Below are 19147 nucleotides of genomic sequence, written 5' to 3' on the forward strand. Positions count from 1 at the left end.
ATGTAATTTGGCCCAAGTGAATCACTCCTTTCTGCAGCCGGCCTTAACTTCCTGCTTGTCTGGACCTTCCCGTTTTCATCGCCAAAGCCACAAATGACACATGCAGATTCACTGCTTCACTAGGGGACGCCAATAAATTTGGCTTAGATTTGAGGCCGGAGACTGAACTAACAGAACTAACAGCAGACCGGGCATTTTCTGTGCTTGAAGACAATTACGCAGCTGGCGTGTTTTCAATAATGTGTGCTGGAAATGTAGTTGCTGTTGACCATCGGATGAGGCCGTACCTCTGATAACACACTGTGAAAATGAATTTCCGCAGACGGTTAATGTCCTGCTGGATGAAATGCGTTGACGCGTTACACCTTAATGTACCGCTGAACAAACACGGACTTCTTTTGATGAGTTCTTGTTTCAGTCATGGGTGAGGGATAAAACGGAAAGTCATGAGGTGCCTGTGCAGTATTTCAGCCTGTTAGTCTTTCTGAGTGTGACACATTAACAAAAGCATCCATTAAGTGGCCTTTAAATGACTGAATTTTCTCAAAGTTGGCATATCTCTCTGCAAGCAATCTCTCTGCAGCAAAATCAATGGATGCTGCCAACAACTTTTCAACTTTTTGATCTACATGATGTCAAAAAGATGGGATGTCCTTGATGTAGCAGTTACACAAGGCCCGCCCCCACTGGCTGTTCAAACCTTCAGTTTGCTAGGGGCAGCCAATCAGAAGAAAGCTGGCTTAAGCAGGTGCCAAAACAGCGTTTAAAGAGTTTACTCTAACAGAATCAAAGAAACAAGTATATTGGGACACATGTATAAGGCAAACAGTCAGCTTTAAATTTTATGATTAAAAGTTTAAAACTGAAATTTCACATGCTTATCGGTACCCTGCTAATTACAAAATTAAGCCTTGGTGTGCCTGCAATGTCTCTTCAAAGCGTGATAACTGTTAATGAAGGCCCATCTAGGGTCAGAGTTCCCCGACATGATTATTTGTGCCGCGCTTATGTAACCACGAGCAGCGTGAACACTTAACATAGCTCGCTCAGTCTCTCGGCAGATAAGCCCCGGCGGCGACAGAGCAGCGGATCTGTGAAGCAGTCAGGAGGGAGAGGAAAGAGGCTTTAACTGGCTAATATAACTGAATGTGCCTAACAGGTGGCTTGAGTAAAGCCTTTGCAAAACAAAGTGAAGTTATCCACAGGTCCACATGAATCTTCAAGCACAGTGATGATCAACCTTAAAGAGGGAGAGGGGAGAGAAAAAAGAAGACAAAGTGGCTTTCTCTGCCCTCACATCTGTTGATTTTACTGGTTGCCTTGGATTGCCGCTGCAGACTGTGTTTGCTATTACTCAGCATTAGTAATTAAAGGGGGCGTCAGAGGGTGGGCAGGATGACTAAGTGAGGCCCCATGGTGAGAAATGAGCAAAAATGAAACAAAAGAATAAAGGAGACATTGTTTATTATTTAGTTATTCTTATTGCAGTCAGAAGGGGGCGAGGAGAGGGGGAGATTAAGTATTTTTTGGAATTAATCTAGTGAATGAGATTTGATAAACAACTCTTTAAATTCATTAGTTGCTCATTTCTACTTATAAACTGTGTTTATTGTTTGTTTGTTTTTATGTGCCAGTATGGCATGTGAGTTCATACTGCCTATCTACATATCTTTCATTAGTTATTACATAACTAAATCATATGTTTGTAATAAACATGACGCTAGACGACATTTTTACTAGTTGAGCTTCACTTCTTCCACCCCGCTTTCCCTTCTGTGACCAACACCAAACAGTTGCACGCATATTTTTTTAGCTAACATCTCATGCTCTACTTTATGTTTCTGTATTATCATTATTATTATTGTTATTATGTCTGTATGGGAAAATAAGATCAAGCGGGGAACATGTTCCAGTATGTCATCGTGTCTGCTATTCCTAATAGCGTGTGATTGGCCGCACTGGTCGCGAGCTCAGAAGAGGGAGGGGCGTGAACCTTTCGTCGCGCGCTTATATGTGCGCGTGTGCTCCTCCGTGGGTTCAGGGAGAAACGCTCGAGCAGAGGAGAGAAGCGAGCAGTGACAGACGAACGGCACTACAGACGTGGACGGTACTCTCAGAACCTGCTACATCTACTGACTACTTACTGAAGCAGCAGCCAGTGTGTGGTGGTGATTCAGCGGACTTAGTCGGACAGTTTTATTCCAGAGAGGGAGTGAGAAAGTTTGGAGAAATGCACTCAGTGTACCTGGTCAGCCTGCTGTTTATCTTCAGCACCCTGCATGTTAACCAGCTGACGGAGGGCTGCTCGTGCGCTCTCACGCACCCGCAAGACGCCTTCTGCAACTCCGACATAGGTGGGTAACCCCGATTTTTTTCCCCCTCTCATACTCCTGAAAATTAGTGTGACTTTATTCTAACCACTGCACTGAGGTCAGATGTTTAAATAAACGCTTTGCTTGTCACAGGAGCGTGAAAAAACTGGTTCGTTCCAGTCCTTTCTGGGTTTTAGCATGCGTATCTCTCACTGTGAATTGGATATTTTTAATAAACTCTGGTAGTTTTCGGTCAGTGCGGGATGCTGATTAAAATGAGAGAGCTTAAAATGTACCAAACTGATGAAGACGCTTGAGGACCCGAGTTTAAGAAGCACCTGATTCAGGTCACCTCGTGGTCCCACCTGTTTAAATCGGAGCGAGTGCAGAGTTCTCTTCCAGCATCAGCCTTGATGATCCTTAGCAGGCTTCCCCACACAGATGATTGAATGTTGTTGCTCTGTGTGTGTCTGTGTGTCAGAAAACTGTTTGACTTTTAATTCACTTCAAATATTCCGCTTTTGCTCCGGACACAAATGTCTGCGCATTCTTCCCAAAGCTGTGCTCTGGTGGGAGGATGGGTGGGTGAGGGGGAATGTGCTTTGATTGGTGTGAATTGGAACCAGTTGAAAACAAGACCCACAGTGAGTTTACATGTTTCAAATACTGTTTATTTATCTGCACGCTGGTATTTCTGTGTTGAGCGGCTCAGTAGGTCCGGCCTCGGGTTGATAAAGCAGCAGTGGAGGGTCGAGGTGTACATGGCTTGTTTTACTGGACTGGGTGTGCTTTCTCTGACTGCCCAGAATAATATGAACTTAGGACCTGGCTTAGCCAGGAACGCCGGTCCAACCTGACCTCTGTGGTTGGATAACACCAGTAAAGACCTGAGGATCATTTGATCTCCGCTGTAGGGAGAGAGGGCTGAAGTGTTTCAGATCGGACAGAAAGGCGGTTTTTATTGCGTAGGAGGAGCACAGACTCGCATTTGGATTTCTGACTGGAGCCGATATTTTGTTTTAATCTCGTTTGACCTGAAAATGTGGGAACCGTCATGAGGCACTCTAAAACCCTTAACCCGAGCTCAAACAATAATGTCTCAGTTTAGACCAAGCGCGCGTACACACACACACACACACACTGCAGCCACGTGTGTAAGCCCACATGTTTGCCCTAACACCTACTGTCAGCTAATTCACATAAACACACTCTGACATCATTGTTAATGATCTTGTACTTGCTGCTAGTAACCAGTAGAGGCTGAAAGCCATTATAGAGAACATTAGTTACTGATGCCTTAAAATCTGAATGAAATTGGAGACTTCTTCATGTTAAATACACACACAGAATCATAATTTACTGCACAAATGTTTCCCATTATTCTAAAAGGTAAAGCAGACTTCCTAAAAGTGCCCTTTTGACTGTGTTTAGATGTCTGCGGCCAAAGCTTTTGTATGAATTAAACAAAGAAGACATTATTTTTTCAACTTTAGAATTATAGTTGAGTCTTTGGACATAACCAGGCTGGCTCGTTCCTCCTTTTTTCATAGTCTTTATGTTAAGTTAAGCTACGCGAACTAACTTGAAGGTAGTGAACATAAACTGTAGATAAAAGATGGACACAGCTTATTGGTCTGAATTCAGTAATACACCTGTAATGCCAAGTGTACCATATTTGATACATGACTTTTTGAGACTTCTACATCATCAGTGTGATTTTCTTTTTGAACACACACCCCACCCCAACCTGAAAAAATAAATGCACAATATATTTTTAAGCAATAAATAGCATAAAAAGCTGTATGTAACAAATATGATATAAACTAAAACTCATATCCAAATTAATATACAAGTGTATTTGGAATTTTGTCAGATTTAATAAACTATCCATTATAAATTTTTAATTTTATTTTTTGGCAATTATTTGATGGTTCATGCTTTAAAGGGTTAAGTGCCTTGAACTTTAATTCTCTCCAGTAGCCAGCAGGCGGCGACTCCTCTGACTATTAAACTCTTATAAAACATCCAACTCTGTAGAGGTTTACTGGGGGGTCTATGGTCCCCATTAGCGTCTCAGAGGAGGATTTGGTTTAGGGTGAGCCTAGAGCCATCACATCAAGTTTCAAAACATCAAGGTAGCAACGGCTAAATCGCTAAGCTTGAAGCTTTAGCTATGTTCATCTTCATTGTACAGCATTGTATTCATACCGGCACAAAGCTAGTGGTGTCAGCTAACTCTGAAAGTAAATGTTCCCGTTGAAATGCTCTGTTAACCTGTTAGGCATATGGATCGACATCAGTAAACAATAATAAAGCTCATGTTTCCAGAATCCAGCAGCTCTCATAAACCTGCTTTTCTCTCCTCGATTGACATCCTGTTCAATTCATATATTTTTATTACCCCTTGGCAGCAAGAAAAAAACGTCACATCGAGGACACGGTGTAACTTTAAAAATGCCATTTCATTTGCAGTTTCCTTTTTCCAGTCTCAAAGTGTCATAATCGCTCCGCAAGACTTTGCTTTTCCTAAGGCTTTGCCAGACTTGTGAAAAGGAGGCTTCTCTTTGCTCAGATTCTGAGGACAGAACCAGCGTGCCTCTGTAGGTGGAAGTCACTTCATTTAGCTCTGACGTGGGCAGCAACTCACAATGATGGTTTGGTGAATCCTCTGCAGCATCTTAGAGGAGGAGGAGGAGGTGGTGCAGGTTTAGCCTGTCATACTTTAGAGGATCCCACTGTTTATAAGAGGAGATAACAGAAACTGTGACATTACAGCCCCAAAATGGCCGTTTCTCTTTGGTGGGGGCTGATCACAGAGCTGTGGGTGTGTCTTCAGCCAAGTGACCCCGTTTGACAAACGCTCAAGCGATGCCTTTCACAGTCCTTCAGATCTTTTGGATAGCTTGTGGTGTTGGCACCCCATGAGACTTGCAGTGTAGAATCTGGGACTGACTTCAATGGGGGCCAGCGATCAGTTGTGAGCCCCACAAATCCCATTTCCAAGGCCCTGGGCTTAGCTTGGGGTGTGCTTTGAATGCTTGTGGTTTGCTTGCGCACCTCCAGTCCCTCGATGAGAAACGCTTCAGAAACACTAAAAGGTCACATGGTCAGAATATTCTGGGTCAAGTGTAGCCTCCCAGCATGTGTAATTACCAAATCATGGACAACTTAACTGTATAACTGGTGTAGAGATCGTTTTATTGTTGTTGTTTTAGCTGAATGTCTATTTTTTTTTTTCTTTTTCCTGTCACCTTAAACTGAAACCTGCTTTCCTGCTTTCTTCGCTGGACTCGGAGATGTGGAAAACAACATGGCATAGGGTTGAAATGCTCATTTGACAGGAGAGAAGGGCTGTAATTCTCAACGTCAACATCAAAGGCAACAAGCCTGTATCTTCCAAATTTAAGACCATCAGTGGAGTTCAAAGCATTTTCCCTCTCGGTTTCTTGGCCCTGACCCACAATCACCCGCAGGCACTCCACTGGATGAATCACAATTAAGTTAAAGGGGTTGAAAATTAGGTTATTGCAGAATGTCTCCTTTTTACTTGACATATCTAAAACTGTGACATACAATACATGAATGTGCTGCAGTTTCCTGTCTGTGTTGGACTTTATTCTGTGGTCATGTGATAGAAAGGCCCAAAATTTACTGGCTACTGTTAGAGTAGGCAGAGTTGTAGATGGTTGTTTTTTGTTGTTTTTTGTTGTTCTCCCCCCCCCCCGGTACATCCCTGAGCACTGGGCAATGACCTAGCTGCTGCCTTATGCAAAGACCTTGTTGGCCTCTACTAGGCAGCTGGGTTAAAGCAGCCCATTCACAAGGAGGAAATGTGCAGCACTTGTTTTTCCAAAGCCCTCCCGAAGCAAGATTAGAGGTCTGGGAGTAAGCTTTGACCCTGAAATTCAATATTGCTTCGTAATGCCGCTCATTCCCAAAGTGCTTGGAGGTGACAGGAGCAAACTTTTACATGCTTGCGCTGTAAACGGGGTTAGAAGCTGAGGATTAGCGTGATATGTGTTTATGCTCGGTTTGGGATTGGGGATCAGGCCATTGAAAGAATGGATCCTGCCCCACTGTGGATGTTTGCTATCCATAGAGGAGCTTAGGGAAACAAGCAATGCATAGTGGGTTTAGAGTGATGCATGGCATTGGGCTTTGTTACCTCCTCCTCCTATTAAGGAGTTATGTAGCATTCAGGTAAATAGCTACTCCCTTTAGCAGCCTCTGCTCCCTCCCCCCACCGCTTCATTATGTAAGCTTGGATCAGATTTTCATAGTTTTCCTCAAGTGAGTTAAAATTCGAGGAGATGTCAAAGAGTCTGGATTCCATACAAGCTTGGGATGTTCGTCCCCTGAGCCAGGCGTATCGAATGTTCAGCCCTCCCTTCCCTTTTAATGACCACACAGCCACCCAGAGGTTAACTGTTCCGAAACAAAAGGCCAATACAGGGGTAACGCACAATGGTACAACACTCATACATGAAAACACAATGAAGAATACCAAAAACCTGTCATTTATTCAGCTTCAGTATGTTTAATGAATATTAGCGAACTTGAAAGAATAGTAATAAGTACTGTTTGATCTATACTGACCTCTAACTGTCAGTGTTACCAAGATGTACGCAACACTTGCAGTCTAACAGGTAAAAAGGTGAAAGGCAGCTGGTGATTTGAGTGAGTAACAGCAAGTCGGTGAGTGGCAAAGATAAAAAGCAAGAAGAGGCAAATGCAAAGCAGGTGCAAAGGTAGTACGATGCACAGATAGCAACCAGTGTTGGGTTGTGGCTGCCTTTCCCAGAGCTTTCTCAGCATACTCCCTAATTTAGATACAAGGTTTCATTGTAGAGCACGATGCTGTGTTTTAGATACTTTGGCCAAAGTGTGCAAAAGGGTACCAATTTTAACTCGGGCAACTAGCATTTTTGAGGTCTGCTAGCGTGACGGCAACATTTAAACGAGTAGTTGGTTCAAGGTTCCCATCGCTCGATCCCGCAGGAGCCTCTAATGAAGGGAAATCAACTTTCTAATTTGGTGAATAAGAAGTTGAATTCACAGGCAGTTAAATGGATTTTTGTTTTCATGCACTGCACTTTGCTTTGTCTGGCATTACCACTTAGCTTAAATATTAGCTAGAAGCTTGATAACTGACATTACAGTTGGGTACTTTTTAAGAAGTCTGCTACATTTGAGCACATTTAAGCCAAATTTAAAGACTGTTAGGTTCTTATGTTTGATTTGGCAGAAATCGACCATCATGGTATGAGAGTGATAGGAAAGAAAAACCCCTGTGCTTCATAAGCTTCCTTTCCATTTGGCATGTGAGCGAGCGCTGCATGCTCTCTGCTCCAGTGTTTTTCACCTGACACAAAGCTCTGCAACCAGGATTCGGTTTCAGTGTTTATTTTTGAGCGTGGTAGTGTGTCGTCCTGAGAATTCCTCTTCCTCCTACTCGCCTCCTCAAGCTTGGACAACTTTCTGCATACCAAAATCGGCGTCACGCGCCCCGTGCCTTGCTTTCCTCCTCTCCCTCACACATCCACAGACACACACAAACTACTAGCCTTATTCTTGCCATGCTTGCAGTTTGCCACATTGTACGTAGGCTGGCTAAATGTTTAACTAAATTACACGCTCACCTTAAGACTTAGCATTTGCATCCATGCTTGTGTAATCGCCTGCTTCAGGCAAGAGAGTGAGGGTTTTTTTTCAGGTTATTTCCTGGTTACCTCTCTCATGACAAAAAGACTCCCACTCTTGAAAATGTGTGTGTCAGGTCTTCAGCAGAAGATGAATCCCTGTGCGTCACAAGGAAAGTGTTCTGAGGGGGAGGTAGTGGCGGAAGAGTGTGGCGGTCATAGCCTGTTTTGAATAACAATAGGTTGGTGAACTACTTGAGGTCAACTTTCTTTCCATTTTGGGCCTAGCCTACTGCTTTTGTTGCACAAAGAGATTCATTTCTTCTTCTCATGAGGGTGCTTCCAGATCAAAATAGTCTTGATACATATTTTAGTTATACTAGCAGTTGCAGTGACAACCACAGGGAAAGACTCCTCTTCCTCACTCGTCACTGACAGTTCCAATAGCAAGAACACTGCATAAGCCCGGGTTAGGTTTCGCTAACCTAAACTTGACATGACAGACATGGCTATGGTGTAATAGTTAATATATTTAGCTCACAAGATGGAGTGAACCTTCAACCAGGTAAATAAATAAATAAATTTTTGTAACAAAACTAGTACACATGTTATTTTACTTGGTTTAGTTCAAAACTTGTTTAAGCCATACATTGTTTTTTCAATCATTATCACTAGGTTACCTAGCTTCCACTCATTAACAGTAGAAACGTAATTTTGTAATTTTAAAAACTGTAATTTTGTAAATTATGCGCTTTATTTGAATATAACTTCAGGTTTTATTGAACCTGGTGATGATCCCCACAAACTAATAAGAAAAGTGTTTTACTAAAATAATAGCTTTGATAAACTAAATGTTTTTATACAAATTAATTTTATTTTTCAATCAGATGATCGCCTCCTGCTGGCCATTAAAAGAATACACATTTAAGGCTGGAAGTACTGTTGACTTCCTTTTTTAGACCTGGAAGCCAGGCTAGGTTAGCTAGCGTAGTTTGCTAACTTTGAGTCGATCTAAAACACTAAAAGAAGTTTAGAAGGTACCACTTAGTATACCTGTAGTTTCCAGATGAACCAGGGTAATGTGAGAAATGGGTTTAAATAAACACTTTTATAATGAAGACTATTTGATGTGAGCTGGCAACTCTGCAGTCATACGATAATATAACTGCTGAATGCAGAGGAGGTCAAGAGGTCAATTCGAGGAAATGACACAAATCCTCTGTCTTTGGTGCTTCACACTTATTATCACAGGCCAATTAGTGGCCTTCGTCTAAAGAAAAACGAAGGGGTCCTATCTGGATGTACTTCAGCTAAATCAGCTGACCTGTGACTCTTCAAACATAAACATTTGTTAGTCCTGAGGGTTGGTTTTGAGGCCGGGGCAGAGAAGGAAACTGCGTTTTCGGGTGGCATTTGAAAATAATGGTGGCAGTGTACTGGACTGAGGCAAAAGTATCCAGTTATATCTGCACATTCCTGGGTAATTGTGCTCCTGTGCTGTTGTAATTGCAGCTGCAGACGTCTGTCAGACAGCATTTAGATACATTTAGCAGAGGTTGATCACATAGCAGCGCTCCTGAGTTCATATAGAGCGAGCTGACAGGTTAATGGATCGAATGCTGTGCACCAAGTTACTGCAAAAGAAAGTAGAGGGGAGACAGGGGCTCTGAACAGTGTGTTAATCTGGAAGGACTGACCCGTGTTTTTAATTAATTTATGAGTTAATGTGATTTAATCTTTATTTTATTTATTTGGTGACGTTAACCGTGACAGTTAACAAAATGCCACCACATGAGTTCTGCAGTTTTGCTGCACAGTGACACTAAAAGTGAGGCTTTCTACTAAAGAAGACTGAAATGAATGACAAGTAACACAAAATCTGTTTGAGGCTCCTGGATGGCTGCATTGCTCAATTTACTGCTTCAAAATAGGATTTGGTGTGTTGCATAAATAAAGTCTCGGTTCAAATCGGGGACCGTATGACTAAAATAAATCTGTGGTCACCACGTTTGGGTGGCCATGCTGTAATAGCTTCCTATTTGGCTTGTAGTTTTATGCCCAATTTCCTTTTGCCTTTTAGCAGGACAGCTAGACAAACAGAAACCCAACAGAAGATGCCACATGCCTCATTTCTTTCTCCCCCCTTTCTGGGGAATGTGAAACCCCAAAGAATCTGGGAAGGAAATTCCACAGGGAGAAGATAACAAACATAGTCAGTGTTAGTTGTGTCTGTGGCTGTTGGGCTTTGGGCAGCAGGTGAACTTCAGAGCGGGACTGAAAGCTCATGCAGGGCCCGCAGCTCGAGGTAGGCGCTGAAGCAGCAGCTCAAATGATCACTCATTTTGTACACTCCCAGTTCCTGGCCTTTCATAATAAGCCCCCTTACTCCAACACAAGTGAAAGCAAACAAATCAAACTCGCCGCTAAGCATTTTCACCTCGCCAACATTTACATGAGGGTCCTGTACTCTGATCAGATCGTTGTTAAGCTGTACTCCCAAAGATGGGACCCTGTTTTTGTTTGGAGTCACACTTTTTTCCTGATTCTGTAAAGATTTAGTATTCAGATTGTCAAAAGTTAATAACAGTGAACATGAATGTTTTTTTCCAATCCCACACTAGAGTAGTTATTTGCAGACATCCATGCCTTTCAGACTCTTTTCCTTCCATTTCTGTATCAAACTTATTGTTTCCTGTAGTGGTTTTTCTCTATTGGCTTTCTCAGCAAATGGCACCAATGCAGAAAATTGGATAAATGATTAACTGTGGTGCCAACCTGGTCTTGAAACGACATGTAACAGAAGCAATGTGTTTATTTGCTTGGAAAGTCGTATGCTAAAAGGAATGCACCTGCGTCCTCTCTTCACAGTGATTCGAGCTAAAGTGGTGGGCAAGAAGCTGCTGAGAGATGGACCGTTTGGAACCATGCGCTACACTGTCAAGCAAATGAAGGTGAGAACAAACATCATCTGCTTAATCCGATGCTGTTTCCCTGAGTTAAATACAAAGCTACAGTAACCAAAATCCTTTTACGGCAAGTTTCAGTTTAATTCCTGTGCTTGTGCAATAACACGACGAAGAAGAGATTTCCAGGACACGTAGCATACGACCAAAAGTAGCGAAACAGCTAATCTTGCTTTTGTTTACATTTCAAAAACAGGATCAAATAACATGTTATATAAATAACAGAGTAGTTTAACAATATCAAAGGTTTTTTTGTTTTTTCCCGCTATAGTATAGCTGACTATACTACAGCGCCATATTTAACTCAAAGTCATATTAGCAACTGACTGGACATTTGCAGAAATGGCTGGTTGTTTCCAGTTCTTCTGCTAAACTAAGCTAATTACAAACTAGCTCAATATTCTAAAATATTCTCTATATAAGATTGATATCTATACATTTTTCTTTAGCTCCCATGAACAGAGAAAAATAATTTTGCTATTATTAGCTTTTCCCCAGTATTGTCACTTATTTAAGGTTTTTGTTTTGTTTTTAATCGGATGTAAATAAATTGTGAAATTTCTGCATCTTTTCAACTGAAGACCATTCTTTGCTCTCATTTTTAAGTATAACTGACTACAAATCATGGATTATTATTCTTACATAACGCTGCATATTTCTGACAGATGCTGACATCAGCCTGCTGCTCAGATAGAAGCCAGGCTGGAGGATTAGCAGGCTTACGGGCATTACAGCTCAACCAAACTCCTCGCTCTGAGTGTAAATATTTCAGTAGAGTCATGCGATGCATCAGTAAAATCCCAGTTTGTAACAAAAACATCAAGTGGCCTGTTGATGGCGAAGCATAGCAGGTGTCACTCTGGGATTATCCTCAGGAATAAGACGTGGCCTTTGAGCCTCTTGGTTTATTTATTTGTATTTCAGTCTGCTGGTTTCTACTGAAAAAAGCGCTTTGCTCTAATAACTATTCCTTCCAGATTTCAACAGATCCTATGAGACTTGTGCCTTTGGCTTTCCCAAAGTGCCACAGTTTCTGGCTTAAGTAACAGTTTGTTCTGCTTTTCTGGGAACGCCGCATCTAAACAGGGATTTCCTGTTGTTCCCAGACAAATAAATTACACTGCCAGGGGAAGAAAAATCCAGAAAGTTCTCAGAGCAAACATTCACTTTGGGCTCTACATGACTGAGCTGAATGGAAGGACTGGATTTTAGCAGTGACCTTGCCAAAACACCATCAAAGTGAAAGCATATTACACAACGTAGCTATGTTATCTATGATTAGGTTGAGGGCAGAGCCAAATACTCCTTCTCCCCTGAGGCGCTCCTTAAGAAATGTCATCTGATAAAGCCAGTGTGCTGTTTCCATTCCTCATTATTTATATGTGGAGGTTGAGGAAGAGAGTGCCATGGCGCAGAAACATTACACTTGCCTATTTTTAAAGAGTATGGGGGTGTAATTCCATGTTTGATTCTTGTGTCTTACAGATGTACAAAGGATTTGAAAAAGTCCAGCATGTGCAGCACATTTACACAGACGCCTCGGAGAGTTTGTGCGGTGTGAAGTTTGACATCAACAAGTACCAGTACCTGATCACAGGTGAGCCGTGTTTTTGAGGGTTGCTCTGATCGACTGATTTTTACTCAGGCTCCTGAAATAGTCAACGTTAAGTGTGAGAAACCTTCTCAAAGCTAGGCTATGCAACTTTTACAGAAATCTGTGCTAAGGGGAAAAATGTCACCATAATCAAATTATATAAAGGAAAAAAAATCTTGAACTCTAAGGTATATCCAGCTTTGCTCGATGGCTGTCTGCTCCTCACAGAGTAATTTTTAGTGCAGAGTTTAATGGAAGTGGAACAAGCAACGATTAAGTTTTGGCTAAAATTCGTTTTCTGTTAAAAAGTATTCTGGAGTGGCTGCTCCACTCTGTGTGTAGGGGGAGGGGCTCAGAGTCACGTCTTCGTGAGCACATTCATTGGTGCATTCCAAAGACTCCTCCTCCAAGTTGAATCTTCACAGCTAAGTGCCAAAGCTTTACCCCGAGTGTAACTGACACTTAATTCTGAGTTTAAGTCTCAGCCATCAAACATCAAACAGGCCTTTGAAAGGGTATGGAGGTGGGATAAGAGCTGGCCACAAAGTTCCTTTTCCAAAATATCCTCATTGTGAAGGTCTTTGATTGTCCAAAATAACTGTTTTTATTTGATTTTACTGCCTTTGGTTTCTTGTGATAAATGGCTTCAGGTAATCATTTGTGATAGCACCATGGAAAGTTGTAACTGACCACCTGTGGTCTGTTTCGTAATAACTTAGTGACTGCCTGTATGTGACAAGCTCAGGGGACGTGTGACTGTTAGCAACACTCTTTCTGAATATATCCTTTTTTGAGCTTGTGGCATGATAAAATCCTCCAAACTGAATCCATTTTATCACCAAATGGGTGCTGAAAACATTCAGAGGCCTTCCAGCCAGCATCACTGCAAGATCCCCCCCCAACACACACACACTTCTCCTCCCCAAGGATTTCTTGGTTTGTGCTGTCACACAAAGTTTCCCACTAATTACAACCTACTGCTTGCCACCGTGCAAGGTGGCAAAGGAATGGCCCTCTTAAAACTCATTTCCCTTAGCTGCACAGTCTAGAAACTGCAGTTTTGTTTTGTTTTTTCCTCTCACACAACTCGTAATTAGCAGCCAGCAGGAAGCGACTGGCATTTTCCAGCAGAAGCACTTTATGAGTTGCTATTTCTAACAGAGGTGCAGTTTACTTTGGACCCTGCTGTGCTTGGTGTATATAACTGTCGCTAAGTCCCGACCTGTAAATACTCTAACTACACCACACAGTGCAAGCCAACGAGCTGGCGTTGCTGGGCAGTGATTGCTATGTTTACCCAGTCCGGGTGCGAGGGGACATCAGTGTCTTTCGCTCCTTTCAGGGCATCTATAGAAAGAACTCCATATGATTAGGATTGTATTAAGAGCAATTTAAACACACCGAGGCCTGCAGGGTGAGCTGCAAAAATCTCTTTTGATCAAGCATGAGGGCGCCGACCCCGATTAGTATTTTAGGCGCATGTTGCACACTCGGCACCATGTAATAAACCCGCAAGCGACTCCAGTAATCCCAGTGCAAGGATGCAGGCCGAGTGGGAGGTGCACTGGGGGTCGAAGATGCACATATTTGTGAGCTGTCAGATTCCCATGTGGTGACAACACTGATGACATCGAAATGTTCCCGAGCACATGCAGTGTGCCATTGTGCACCTGTCTCAGGAGTCCGTAAGGTGCAAATGGTCCAGCACTAAAAATAGATGTCTGCTGACATTTGGATATCCAGAAATAGAGGTGCTGGTTTAATATGGGCTTACTGTATGATATTGTCTTACCATGGGCAAACAAGTTGGACTGGTTGAGTGATGGGACTACAGTATCCAGTGTTACACTGGGACAATTATGAAATAATAAAGTGGCATGCATGCATCGTGACCTGAGTCGGGATTAATGTGTGGGTCTTTACACATTAATCAAGTACAGATGCTTTTATTGGGCAGCAGAGAGAGCAAAGTAAATACAGTTATAAGGCTCCTTAAGGCCTTGGAAAATATTTGAATTTCTGTGAATTAGGTCGATAATATCGGTCTGTTGGTTGGCCCAAAGCCGAAGATTCAGTTTGTCGTGTGTGTCTGGCAAAGAAAAATGCCAAATCCTCACAACTGTTTGTATGACTCCAGAGTCTGTTTTGAAGACTAAGGGGTACTTAAAAATCGTTTTGTACAGAGGGGAGAACACAATCTAAGAGTAACATCCAAATATCCTGTGCTTCCACAGGACGAGTCTACGACGGCAAGGTTTACACGGGGCTGTGCAACCTGAACGAGCGGTGGGAGCGCCTCTCGCTGGCACAGAAGAAAGGCATCAACCATCGCTACCAGCTGGGCTGCAACTGCAGGGTGAGTGTCAACAGGCAACCTTTGCCCCAACAAGGATATGATAGATGAGGGAACACGAGGCTCAAGAGGAGCTTACTGCTGCTCATTTTTCCAAAAGCAACTAAATGTTATCCTGCTGGATGACCACTTATAAAGTTGATTAATATAACAGGATTTAAGCAGTACAGGAGGAAGGATGTGTATACTTAGTTATGGTGGCTCTGTGTGAAGAATCAAATCAATTAATCATTAATTCTACTGCAAGCCATTGAACGGATATTATTTTTTATCAAGACTGAAATATGAGCTCCTTTTTAAGTGTCTAATTCCCACTATTATCCATCACGGATGTTTAGCTGGGATAGAAATGGAGAAAAAAACAAGTTTTACTACTGTCACTGGGAATTAAGTAACAGGTCTGGAATCAGCTCAAGTCTCCCATTTCATGTGACTCACACATGTAGCTTGCTGCTGCGCAGCTGCCGAAACGCCTCATAAACATCCTACTGTACAGCGGCGCCGCGGACATCTGCTAACACACTGGGCCCCTATCAGTATAAGTGGATTAGCAGGGAGACCTGTTTGTTCCAAATACGGGCCAGAGCAAGTAAACTGTGCTCAGATTGTACGTGGCAGCAGCCCAGAGGCATCCGAAGAAGGCAATCAATCAGCTGAGGCTTTACGGTGACGGCCCTTAAGCGCAAAGACGACACAGAAATCACTGCACTGTTTTATTACTCTCTACAGATCATTAGAAGCACTTGAACTGGGAAGTTATGTCAGACATCTCTGAGCCACGGAGGATAAACTTTCTTGGCCTGAGTAACAAAAGCAGCCAAAAATGGCAAACGTGGCCTTTAATGCACTAATTGAATTTGCTGCTGAATTCATATCCAGATAAGTGTGATGACTCAGTTACGCAGCGCCCCGGGTAGTTATGTGAATCTTCCTGTCACTTCAGGCTGTATATTCATCTGTGAAGCTGCTTTTTGTGTGAGCACCTGGAGCGGTGACGCACGAAAGGCTAACATCGAACTGAATCCTCAAGAAAGTACAAAAACCGCTTGCTGCTTCAGGAAGACGTCAACGTTCCGTTGCACAAAGCAGCACGTGCCAGAGTAGACTTACTGGGTTTGTGCTTAGTTATTTAGAGAGCTGTCATTTTTTTCCCAGTCCTATCAGATCAATAAATCTGCTGCAGTAAATGCATGAAAGCAAACGCTGAAAGGCAGTAGAGCAAAGATGCATGTTTTGCTTGTTTCACCAAGCGTGTATTTCACGTCAAGTGTCTTTGAAAATCCAAGCTATTTTTCTTAGCACTCATTAAGCTAATTCTACTTTGAACCTTAAATAAACCTAAATACTGTAAACTCGAAGTACTTTAGGAATTGAGAAAATGCAATCGATAAATTGTTTAAGTATTCAGAGAACGTCTTTCTTATTGCCAAAATCTGCTTATTTGTCTTTTTGCTATGCTAATTAGGAAGCCAGATCCAAGCTCAACTAGTGTTACTTTTCTGCCATTTTCAACCTCTTCTTGCAAAGCTAATAAGTGCTAAGCTAATTAGCGTTATGGTATGATATTCAATTATAATATAAAAAGTAGTGCTGTCAGCGTTAATCTGGTTAAAATGACCTAACTCCATAACCACATTAATGCGGCAAATCTCCGTTAGCGAGTTAACGCTGATGGCCCCGTGCGTGAGGCTGCATGGCAGTAACGCGTTGACGTGCTAACCGTGCAAAGGCGTTGACGTGCTAACCGCGCAAAGGCTTTGACGCCATGCAGCCCCACACACGGGGCGATCCGCGTTAACTCGCTAACGGAGATTTGCCGCGTTAATGTGGTTATGGAGTTAGGTCATTTTAACCAGATTAACGCTGACAGCACTAATAAAAAGCTGTTATAACTCAATATCATGTATGTTCTAGCAAAAGGTCAAATCATGGGATAGTGCTCGTCAGGCTTCATCTCGGGTTTTTCTTCTGTTTTTGTAGATTAAGCCCTGCCACTACCTGCCCTGCTTCGTGACCTCCAAGAACGAGTGCTTATGGACGGACATGCTGTCCCACTTCGGTTATCCCGGCTACCAGTCCCGACACTACGCCTGCATCCAGCAGAAGGAGGGCTACTGCAGCTGGTACCGAGGCATGACCACCCGTGATAAAACCACCATCAATGCCACTGACCCCTGAACCCAAACGCCCTCTGACTGAAACTCGCTGCCGCCTCCCAAACTCCGTCCCATCCCTGGTCACATTTAGAGTATTACAGGACTCTTCAAGCTCACCTGCCTGGGTGATAGCCCCCTTTTAAAGGGGTAATAATCTATTACAGTGCCTGTTTGTAGCACTTCTGATAGAAAATAATACCCCCCACCCTCCCTTTTATTTTTTTTTTTTGTACAGCTTGTCCTGTAGCTCCTTTTCCCTTGTACTACAAACACCATCCTTTGCACCAAGTTGACATCGGTGACAAAGACAGAAAGGGCCAATAAAAAGTGTAAGACCTCGCTCCACCTACTGAGAGCTTCTGAAAAGATTTAATCACTCATAAGTATTATTTACAGCATCAGTAGCATTGGCTTTAATTAGCAACCTGCAGTTTAGCTAGTGTCAGGATCATTTGAACAAGGAGAAGTCTCTAAAGCAAAAGCCAGGAGGTGTCAGGCGAAGTATACTACGAAGATGATCCTTTGTAAATTTGCTGAGTAAAGCTAGCTTGTTGCTATCAATACACCGAACATGGCCGAAACAGCGCCAACATATTATATATGTTAAAGATACACGTCTATTTTGGCTTCAAACCCCTTTGTGAAATGGACAATGTTTCACAGTGAAGTATTCATCGGTTATGTTCAGTTTGAACTGTAACACACGTCTTTTTAATGGTAGTAAGTCTGCTTCCTGTTTTTAAAGCGACTGTTGCGCGCTGCTTCACAAATGCTAAAAGTAACACAGTGCCAGCGCGGGGAAGCGCCCGATTTCTTGCAGAGATGGTGATATTTTATTTGTTGCTGTATATAAAATAAGCTACAGAAATCAACTCATTTGAAACCTCTATTACATTTATTTATATGTTTATTGGATTATACTATGTGGTATATGTGCGTAAAAGAAAAACAGGCCAAATAATATCATGAACTCACTGCAGTGTATTAAATGAAGCACCAGCATCAGCAAATTCAATATTATGGTACTTTTTTTTTTTTTTTTGGGGGGGGGGGGGGTTGTTTTGGCTTCATTATAGTCCCCCACACCCCACCCCCCAAGCTGGTACTCGTTACCAATCCGATAAAATTAAAATTATAACAGAGGTTTCAGAGAAGGACATATTTTGTAAGTGTATATTCAATCTTTTGTATTTAACTATTTGAGATGAACATTATATATAAATGAAAGTAACAATATATTGTCACTAAATTCATTCTTGTTCGCCTGTTCCCGTCTGGGGTTTTCTCTTATTTTTACTTCCCTTCATTCCATTCCAATAACGGACACAGACTGGCCTCACAAAGAGGAAGAGCCCCTTCGTAATTTATGCTAAAAACTGATATTACTCTTACATGTTTGTGCTAATTATGCATCTATTTTTGGCAGTTATTTAGCCTAGCTTATGGTAGCTTAAAGCAGGATACTGTAAACTACCTGGCATAGCATACTAGAGAGGAAGGACAAACTATGGTGTTTTAAAATTCATTCAAACACTGTATGTTTCATATGTTGAGATGGCGTGAGTTATGCTAGTTATGCTATTTCCAGACTATGTGAAGCTAGGCTAACTAGGTTGTGTTTCATTTATGGTCCATTTCTATGTCACTTTTTTATCCCTTTAATTTCTACAAAATTCTATATTTTCTCTTGTTTTTTGTTCTCTTTTGTTTTGTTTTTTAAACAGCATTTTGAGCTAAGGTTAGCCGGGAGGATAAAATGATCAGTACCATTATAACATTTTCTCTTTTTTTTTTGTTTGTTTTTTTTTTTAAACTGAATTTATTAGCAGTATTTAGTTTATCGTTCTTCACCTTCATACATAATGATGAGGCTCTTCCTCCAGCTGTGGTATTTCTGTGTCATTATTTCTGTGGTTCATGTTTATGTAAATATACTATCTGCTTAACACAGAAATCAGTCAAAAGGAAAAAAAATCCAATCAAGGAAGCTGTGTACAGTCTGTGTGTAAACACTGATTTATGAATTATGTGGGTTGGGGATATTTCCTTGTTGGGGTTGTAGAAATGTTTGACTTAATTTCTGTGTTTTATATTTTTATAATAAAGACTTACTGAAAAATGCTCCACAGG

The 19147-nt window shown here is 41.9% G+C and overlaps 2 protein-coding genes across 4 annotated transcripts in view; one reads left to right on the forward strand and one right to left on the reverse strand.

Annotated features, from left to right (window-relative positions):
- The window catches only part of LOC116323195 (synapsin-3), a 129079-nt gene that overhangs the window by 48419 nt on the left and 61513 nt on the right, over window positions 1–19147 (reverse strand). The gene's annotated exons all lie outside the window — the stretch shown is intronic.
- LOC116323196 (metalloproteinase inhibitor 3) lies at window positions 2028–19141 on the forward strand. Its single transcript, XM_031743470.2, has 5 exons — window positions 2028–2354; window positions 10820–10902; window positions 12400–12511; window positions 14743–14864; window positions 16842–19141. Exons 1-5 carry the CDS (start codon window positions 2231–2233, stop codon window positions 17037–17039), a joined length of 639 nt encoding a protein of 212 aa, XP_031599330.1. The 5' UTR covers window positions 2028–2230; the 3' UTR covers window positions 17040–19141.

Source organism: Oreochromis aureus, linkage group 17, assembly GCF_013358895.1.
Source record: "Oreochromis aureus strain Israel breed Guangdong linkage group 17, ZZ_aureus, whole genome shotgun sequence".
NCBI lineage: Eukaryota > Metazoa > Chordata > Actinopteri > Cichliformes > Cichlidae > Oreochromis > Oreochromis aureus.

Bases quoted from the DNA above. Each gene is read 5' to 3' on its own strand.
- LOC116323196 (XM_031743470.2), top strand. From the start codon at position 2,231: ATGCACTCAGTGTACCTGGTCAGCCTGCTGTTTATCTTCAGCACCCTG. The intron at 2,355-10,819 runs GTGGGTAACCCC...CTCTCTTCACAG, and splicing joins CTTCTGCAACTCCGACATAG to TGATTCGAGCTAAAGTGGTG. The intron at 10,903-12,399 runs GTGAGAACAAAC...TGTGTCTTACAG, and splicing joins ACACTGTCAAGCAAATGAAG to ATGTACAAAGGATTTGAAAA.